Source organism: Pseudoliparis swirei, chromosome 23 (assembly GCF_029220125.1).
Source record: "Pseudoliparis swirei isolate HS2019 ecotype Mariana Trench chromosome 23, NWPU_hadal_v1, whole genome shotgun sequence".
NCBI classification, from domain to species: domain Eukaryota; kingdom Metazoa; phylum Chordata; class Actinopteri; order Perciformes; family Liparidae; genus Pseudoliparis; species Pseudoliparis swirei.
Window position 1 is genome coordinate 21,465,088 of NC_079410.1, and position 9,419 is coordinate 21,474,506.

The 9,419-nt window shown below is 45.6% G+C and overlaps 1 protein-coding gene across 1 annotated transcript; it reads right to left on the reverse strand.

Annotated features, from left to right (window-relative positions):
• Positions 1–2,902: 2,902 nt before the first annotated feature.
• On the reverse strand, positions 2,903–8,043 carry LOC130188622 (chromobox protein homolog 1-like). Its single transcript, XM_056407027.1, has 5 exons — positions 8,028–8,043; positions 5,361–5,676; positions 5,025–5,196; positions 4,774–4,868; positions 2,903–3,078 (listed from the first exon to the last, which is right to left on the reverse strand). The coding sequence occupies exons 1-5, from the start codon at positions 8,041–8,043 to the stop codon at positions 2,928–2,930; spliced, it is 750 nt and encodes a 249-aa protein (XP_056263002.1). The 3' UTR covers positions 2,903–2,927.
• Positions 8,044–9,419: the final 1,376 nt, after the last annotated feature.

Genomic DNA, 9,419 nt, shown 5'->3' on the forward strand with positions numbered 1-9,419 from the left:
ACTAAATATTCCCTTTGGTCCAGGCCATTTTCATTAGTTTATCTTATTGTATGATTCTGTTAAACATTCAAAAGAAATGGATGATTTTCAGCTCATTTACTTTTCTCAGTTTCAAGTTATTTCAGTGACCATAGACCATTTCTTGGTTTAATAGAAGGGCATGTGTGATAGAAAGATGCAAATTCATCCATAAGGAGAGAGAAGAGGAGAGAGGTGCTCAGTGTATCCTAGACGTCCCCCAGCAGCCTGTCAGCCTATAGCAGCATCTCTAGGTCTGGACCAGGTGAACCTGGTTCAGGTGTAACTATAAGACCATCAAGAGGAAAGTCTTCAGTCTACATGAGGGGGCGGAGTCTGCCTCCAGGACTGAAGGTGGAGCTGGTTCCATAAAAGAGGAGGAGCTTGATACCTGAAGGCTCTGGCTCCTCCTACTTTTTAAGTAGCAATATGGTACTACAAGCTCTCTAGTGGTGCAATATGGTACTACAAGCTCTCTAGTGGGGTAATATGGTACTACAAGCTCTCTAGTGGGGTAATATGGTACTACAAGCTCTCTAGTGGGGTAATATGGTACTACAATATCTCTAGTGGAGCAATATGGTACTACAAGCTCTCTAGTGGTGCAATATGGTACTACAAGCTCTCTAGTGGTGCAATATGATACTACAAGCTCTAGTGGTGCAATATGGTACTACAAGCTCTCTAGTGGTGCAATATGGTACTACAAGCTCTCTAGTGGTGCAATATGGTACTACAAGCTCTCTAGTGGGGTAATATGGTACTACAAGCTCTCTAGTGGTGCAATATGGTACTACAAGCTCTCTAGTGGGGCAATATGGTACTACAAGCTCTCTAGTGGAGCAATATGGTACTACAAGCTCTCTAGTGGGGTAATACGGTACTACAGGCTCTTTTAGATATGATGGAGCATCACCAATCAAGGCTTTATGATATGATATATACCTTTATTCATCCCAGTGGGGAAATTTCAAAAATGCTGAGAAGAATTTTAAAAATGATTCTTGATTTTACGGGGAGCCAGTGCAGAGCAGCTAGTGCAGGAGTGATGTGATCTCTTTTCTTAGTTTTAGTGAGAACACGAGCTGCAGCATTCTGGATCAACTGGAGGGACCTAAGAGACTTATTAGAGCAGCCTGATAATACGGAGTTGCAGTAATCCAGTCCAGAAGCAACTAGATGTGCTCTACGTCCTATTCTGCGAGATTGAAAACAGGGCGGGACCGAATTGAGACGCCGGTAGACAAACTGTTACGAAAACCCTTTATTGTTCAAAACAGACAAGTAAAAGTAGATTGGCCATGACAGTGACATCGCAAAAAGTGAAACCAATATACATGCAACAGGACTACACGAGCTCATCCGCTAGATACAGAGAAACATTTCAGGGACGATATAGAAAAGCTAATCTAGCAGACCCGGGTGCAGTGGCGCGGACGCCTCCCTGTCGACGGTGACGCTCAACACGAGGCAGTCGGGATTCAAACTCGTAACACTGATGGACACAAGTCCTCGAGGAATGAATCAAACATAACTCCAGGAAGCCGACGGAACATACTAGTTGTAGTAGAAAGGGGTCGGCCCGGTTTTAGAGATACCTACGTACAGCAGTTAAAATCCTACACGCTATTCAGACTGAAGGAGACGAGGACGCAGTGGAAGTGTGTGTGTGCGTCCTTCTCCTTCATCGCCTGGCCTCGAAGGTTTTGATGTGCCGCCTGTTTTTAAAAATTGCACCCGACTGTTTTAGGGTCAGGGGGTCATTCAAATGTGTATTTCTTCACAATGCTGCTAAGGGTTAAAAACAAATCCATCACAACAGTTTCTCTCTTCTGGCCCAGCTGACCCCGGGTCTGCCAACAGAGGAAGCTACTATGCTAGTTTTAATACGGTATACATAGAACGCACCGCCGGGCAACAGTCAACACGTGAGCGCTGTGCGGCGAAGACGAAAAAAAAACAAAAAAAGCCAAGCGGTTTGATTTATGCAAATATAAAAAAAAGAGAAGAAATCACACGTGTGAAACTGAAGGAATGCTCCGGCGTGCCGAGTCATCACGTCCACACACAAGCAGAGTGTGTTGGGTGAAGGTTTAAAGAAACAACATAAAGAGTGGAAAAGACTTCATGTCACGTGTTCCCGATGGTGTGAGCAGGTCTCTACCGGGGGAACCCGCCACCTACTGGCCGGAGTGGAGAACCGCGCGATCACCGGCGATCCCCACGCCGACGGTTTAATGATCTTCGGGGTTAAAGGAACGCACCTCGTCGCCGTCAGGGGGGGGGGGGGGGGGGATCACAACCTGCCGGATGCAGATTTGAATAAACCTTTACGAAGAGCCAATGTGGCAAGCCTCTGTGAAAAAAAGAAATAGAAAGGAAAAGTAATTCCATAAAAATTGCTAAAAATGTGTTGGAGCCACCGACCTGGAGGTCGGAACACGGGGTAACGCCGTTAGCCGACTACACGAACACCGCGGTCGGAGCACGAAGCCTCGGACGCCGCTCAATACAACATACACGCGTTTGTTGGTTTTGATATATAAAAAAATGTTAAACAGGAAGCATAGGGCCATGCCGCGGGGACGGGGAACACTGGCTGGTCGGGCCGCCGCCCACGTCGTCGGGGGAGGTTTCGGTTTTTGGAGAACGCCGTTACGTAGAAAATAAATGAGAAACCCGGGCGTCACGGAGAGGACACTTTTTTTTTTAAATTACATTTTGAGTCGGTTGAGAGGAAAGTACGCCCGCCTCCTTCCAGGGCGGGAAAACAAACGCCACGCCGCCAGCTGGATCCCGGCCACAGTGGCCGCTACAATCGATCACCAGCCAACTGTTGACTTTACACCCCTCCTTTCTTTTATCCCCCCGTCGTTGTACCGCATTCCCCCCGGCCCCCCTCCTCCCATCTAGTCCTTTTTATCTTCCTCTTTCTTCTCCTCCTCCTCCGTGGGGTAAGAGTGCCAGGTGAGGCGCTCCTCGTAGAACGAGATGACCACCTGGGGACATTTGACGTTGGCCTCCTTGGCCGGGACCAGGTCGGCCTCGTCGGAGTTCTTCCTGTTGATTTTTCAAATGAAGAGAAACGGTATGAAAGGGGGATGAGAAAGGGAGAGAAGATCGAGTTGAGAGGCAAGAGAGAAACCAAGCGAGGCAGAGGAAAGCAAAGAGAGAGAGAAGTGTTAGACATGATTTCCTTCAACAATAAACATATGATCTGTATTTAAAGCACCCCAACCCGACATGACATCATTCACACCTCCACCTGCCCATCACGGCTAACCATCACACCGGAGGCACAGCGAGGAGCAGCTTATGGTAGAGATGCACCGATCAGGTTTTTGGTGCCGATCACCGATCACTGAAATCAGTATCTGCCGATCCGATAATACCGATCACCGAGTCGATTGAAGCATTCTATTTATTGTGTAGCATTATTGCCTAGGACTATGAGGAAATACATATATAAAGCAACTCAAACATTAAATAAATTACAGATTTCCTTAAACATTTAGGACTTTTACTTTGAAAAATGTCCTAATTGATACATTAAAATGTATTGATTGCTATTGTAGGGGATTTCAGATATGTATGGAACACATCTGCATCATTCATTTCCTGGAACTCTTGGGGAAATCTATATACAGGACTTTTCTTAACATACAAAAGTCTGACTTATTTTTATAAACTCTTCCTTGGTACAGTAAAAATGTTTTACTGTTAGCATAATTTAAGCTAAATCTCAGAAACGATCTATAAAGATACAAAATCAGTTCATTGTTTACTTTTATATGTTAGTGTTTGATTTGTCGACATCTTATTTTGAAAACCGGATGTTGCTTCACGTGGTTCTTTCCGCTCACTTTATCAAAACCCTCGCGCGCTCCGGATCGAATGTGTTTACCGTGAGCATCAGTCTATAGGGGCAGACATGTGAGAGTCGGCTGAGTCGACCCAGAGATTCAACTCGGGGGACGGGGACGCCGCTCGGTGGTGAGGATCCCCTCTGACCTCTCACTCTGCGGCCCTCGCCGGGCGCATCGTCTCCGTTGCGGTGCGCGGCGATTGAAACGTCTGATAGTTCTCACAGATGTTACGTCATCTGATCGGCCGTTTTGAGAACGCCGGTCAAAACCGATAATGGGAATATCGGCCGATCAGATCGGTGCATCCCTAGTTTATGGAGTTAGGTTTCTTACCCAAGGGCTAGTGGAGCCGGGGCCCGAGTGGAGCCATAAGATCCTCTTTTAATACTGCAGCCGAGGCTCGTCGTGGTTTTACTTTAAGAGCCTTTAAAGCAGCGCTTTATTAGAAGTGCAAATATGTTCATTTAAGAAAGCCGGTGCAATGTCTGGAGGGACTCGCTAGTGTGTGCGCTAGGTCCGCTAACGGGCTAGCCTGGGCCCCGCTAACGGGCTAGCCTGTTAGACGAGGAGAGAAAACGAGTGGCTCTACTTTCTCTTGCTTGACGAAAGACAAGAGAACATTCACGTGTACGGTAGTCTACGGCAACAGGCAGCCACAAAGCCCCGCTAGAGGACTGGCGGCTCCAGGGGGCCAATGAGGTCCACAATCAGTAGTGCAAGTACCCCAAATGTGCACTTCGGTGTAGTACTTGAGGAGCCTAAAAAGTTCTATACAAGAGGGCAAAGTTCTTCAAAAGGTCTCATTTGACTCAGAGCGCACACACACACACACACACACACGCACACGCACACGCACACGCACACGCACGCACACGCACACGCGACTGACCACTTCATGAGGAACATCAGCTCTCCACTGGAGTCCGTCGCTCCGATGATCCTCTCTGGCTGAAGACCTCGACCGAAACCTCTGGCCTTCTCACCCTGGAGACAGGAAGTTGATGAGCACAAGACCAGAGCAGGGAGGAGACAGGATAACAGCACCCGTGTGTGTGTATATAATATAATATATATATACTAATATATATATATATTAGTTAAAATGAAAATAACTAGTATTTTATATATTTTTTTACTCGCCTCCTCTTTCTTCCTCTTGCTCCCTCGCTCCTCCGAGTCTCCCGAGGCCTCGTTGACCACTTTCCTCTTGCCCTCCTTCTTCTTCTCCTCCTTCTCCTTGTGCTTCTGCATGTACTCTGCGATGAGGTCGGGGCAGTCCAGGTTGTCCTGGGGCTCCCATGTGTTGTCCTCACTGGACCGGCGGGTCAAGGGAACGAACGGAAAAAGGTTTAGCTCCACCTCTTTTTATTTAACGGTATTCTCTCCGGTTATCTGCAGCGCGGTGACTTCACGGCACAATTCTAAACTTTTTACAGTTGAACATTGTTCACAGAGCCGCATTAGTCGTGTACTCACTCCGAGAAGCCCTTCCACTTCAGCAGAAACTCCACTCTGCCCTTCACCACCCGGCGGTCCAGCACCTTCTCCACCACATACTCCTCCTCTTCCTCCTCCTCGGGAGGCGCGGCAGCTCCACCGGCTGCGGTTGCCACCCCCGCCGCCGCCGGAGTTGCTGCTGTAGCGGCCGCCGCCGCCGGAGCTGCTGCCGCCGCCGCAGCCGAGGGTGCTGCGTCTGCGTCTGCAGGCGCAGCAGGCGGCTCCTCCTCCTCGGCCTTCTTGCCCTTCTTTCCTGCTACGGTCGCCAGCTTGACGTCTGCTGAGGGCGCCTCTGCTGGACCGGAGAAGAAGAAGATGATGGGTTAGAAATATTGATTTTTTTTAGCGAGATGTGAATTATAGTTTGAACTGGAGCCACAAGTTGCATGTGCAGCAACGAGCAGCCGCTACGAGCTGCTGCACGCACAAAGACAAACAACGAGGACATACAACGTTACGATATAACAAATAAGATACTGGTATATCTATCTATAATAGTAATAAACAAAACATCTGTATAGAGCTGCGACAACAAATCAATAAAAATTGATTATTTGAATAGTTGGCAACGAATTTCACGATCAAGCCACTCAATAAGTCGCAGAGAAGTTTGAGTATATATTTTTTTTAAGTTGAGCGCGGAGCAACAAAACAAAGAGCGGCGGTAGAGACGGGGAGGCCGTCCCCCTGAACACGTGGAGACCGATGAAGACGAGCAGCTTTAACTCAGATCAGTAGCGGAACGTTGATTCCAAGTCTTGCATTCATGAAAGTAGGCCAACAAATAATAAATTAGCCATTATAACCATGTTTCAGCTAGCTCGTAGCTAGCGCTAGCTACGAGCGCGACAGTCCGATATCCGTTTTTGTCAGTGTGGCCATGAGAACGGCTTTTACAGGGAATATGGCCGAAGAGGGTTTTAATGTCCTCATTGTGTGATTTAAAAAAAAGTATCTAACTGGCTGCTGCTACGCTAGCGTCAGTTATTCAGACGTAGTCGGCGAAAGTCACCAAAATGTGAGCACCTACGGGTGATGTAATGTATAAATAAATATATATATATAGATATGATATTAATGTTTTGAACCCAAACACGAGGGCGTTACGACGTTTGTGGGACGTCCACAACAAGTATAACGTAGAACTAGTGGTTAGTTTTTCCGTGGCCGATAAAGGAAATGATAACTGTTTCCACGGAGCAAAGCAGCAGAGATAAGCTCCGCCCCCTTTAAGGTGAATATAAAACAGAAATATTCTGGCAAGTAAAGCGTCGTTAATTATGTTTTTTAATTAAAGGTTAAAAATTAAGGTTTTTATTTATTTATCAGATTAATTTAAAAAAACAATCGTCAGATTAGTTAATTATTTAAACAATCGTTAGTTACATGTCTGTATGTCAGTGGTCTTTCCTTCATGTCTGTATGTCAGTGGTCTTTCCTTCATGTCTGTATGTCAGTGGTCTTTCCTTCATGTCTGTATGTCAGTGGTCTTTCCTTCATGTCTGTATGTCTGTGTGTCAGTGGTCTTTCCTTCATGTCTGTCAGTGGTCTTTCCTTCATGTCTATATGTCAGTGGTCTTTCCTTCGTGTCTGTATGTCAGTTGTCTTTCCTTAATGTCTGTGTGTCAGTGGTCTTTCCTTCATGTCTGTATGTCAGTGGTCTTTCCTTCATGTCTGTGTGTCAGTGGTCTTTCCTTCATGTCTGTGTGTCAGTGGTCTTTCCTTCATGTCTGTGTGTCAGTGGTCTTTCCTTAATGTCTGTGTGTCAGTGGTCTTTCCTTCATGTCTGTATGTCAGTGGTCTTTCCTTCATGTCTGTGTGTCAGTGGTCTTTCCTTCATGTCTGTGTGTCAGTGGTCTTTCCTTAATGTCTGTGTGTCAGTGGTCTTTCCTTCATGTCTGTATGTCAGTGGTCTTTCCTTCATGTCTGTGTGTCAGTGGTCTTTCCTTCATGTCTGTGTGTCAGTGGTCTTTCCTTCATGTCTGTGTGTCAGTGGTCTTTCCTTAATGTCTGTATGTCAGTGGTCTTTCCTTCATGTCTGTATGTCAGTGGTCTTTCCTTCATGTCTGTGTCAGTGGTCTTTAATTCATGTCTTTGTGTCAGTGGTCTTTCCTTCATGTCTGTGTGTCAGTGGTCTTTCCTTCATGTCTGTGTCAGTGGTCTTTCCTTCATGTCTGTGTGTCAGTGGTCTTTCCTTCATGTCTGTGTGTCAGTGGTCTTTCCTTCATGTCTGTGTGTCAGTGGTCTTTACTTAATGTCTGTGTTTTTTTTTATCGGTACACCGTGCAACCCTAGTTATTTACCTAAAAGACATAATATATGATAAAATAAATAATATATAGTTCTCTCTTCTAAAGACTTGAATACAAATAATATATATATAAATATAAATAAAAATATAATTATATAAATATTTCTGCTGTTGCCATTTAAGAAAAAGTGTTTACACAGATAAAGCAATTTTGTCTATTTTAAATCATTTTTCTTTTGTTTCTCATGAAATAAATAAAGGCCCTATAAGAGTCTGGATAAGGAAATGAGCCGATAAGCAGTTTGGATAAAAGCTTAACGACGCGGCTCCAAAGTGTTGATCGGAGAGAAGTAAAGAGTCCTCTTGGACTCTCAGACTTCCCATTCAACCCAAACGCTGAGGGGACGCCATGTCGGCCCAGACAGAGAAAACATCTGAAACCAAAGCATGCAGGGAAAGAAAGGGGAGGGGGGGACAGATTAGGAGCCGCTCCATTCAACGGCTCCGACAGAACACGGAGCGCCTCGAACGCGCCTGGAGCGCGTCTGTTCAACGCCAGCGGCCATTTTGGCAGGTCGAGTAACCGGAGAGTCTAAAACACTCCTGTTGCTCCTCCATGTCTGGGCTCAGGAGGTGGCATCCTCTCCAAGCGCTTCAACGCTACTGGTCATCGATCACCCGCCGAGGAGAGGGGGCGGGGCTACATGCAAGGTGCCACCCGCCAATCAGGACCTCTTACAGCGCCCCGGATCAGACCGCAGGCTGAGACTCTGTATACTGTTAGGTTGTAATAGTTTATTTTGAGCTTTAAATTAATACATATAGAAAGATATTATAATAGGAAATATTAGGGAGAATATTATGATTATGAATGTGTTATGAAGCATAGGGGACTGTTTACTCTATGCAAATGGAAAGAAGTAATGTATGTTCATGAGAGTGAATGTTAGTTAGTATTTCAGATTGTTGAAGCAGTGAAGTAACTTTAATGCGGACAATAACAGATGGAACTTTTATTGTGAAAATACTTGTTTAGCGACTTGACCGGAAGTGACGTTTTGACCCGGGGGTCGTGACCTTTGACCTCTCCATTCTGATAGGGGCCTTTGAGCCCACAGGAAGGTGTTAGAGGCTGAACTACCTTTGAGAGGAGCTGATTGGCCGATTCTGGGACTAATACTCTGAACTGGGGGAACATCGTTCTCTTTGGTCTTGACCCGGGTCCTTCGAGCTGCTTCCTGTTGAGCCCGGATCACCACGGCAACCACGACCCTGAGCCTCGATTGTTTGTCGACAGTTCTTGCCGTTAAATATTGTTAAACTTAATTCACGCGCATCCGGAGCCTGATGTCCATCATCTGCCAAGTGCCCAGTTTTTTGTGCTCTTATAATAAACATGTCAACACAGTAAACTCAATATCAAATCTTAAGCAATTTAAAAAGGCGTCTCTGAATATTACACGGACGGCATCACAGGGAATGTCCTCGATCGCCCACGTTTGGTTTAAATCTACAGCCGATGACGATGAAAACAATGCCATCCAGAACCGGCTCAATGTAAAGCAATGTTCTTTATAAAAATAGGATGCAATGTTGTGTTTAAGCACTTTGGACAAAAGACACTGCACGATGTTGACTATTAATTATTCTCTTGTTAGATTTCATGCAGCCACCATAAGAGTAATAAAGATAAATAAAAAACACTGAATTTGGGAAAAACTAGAACGGGTTTCAATGGGGCTCTAAATTAGATCCACAGAGAAAAAACTAGAATGAAATGTCACTTA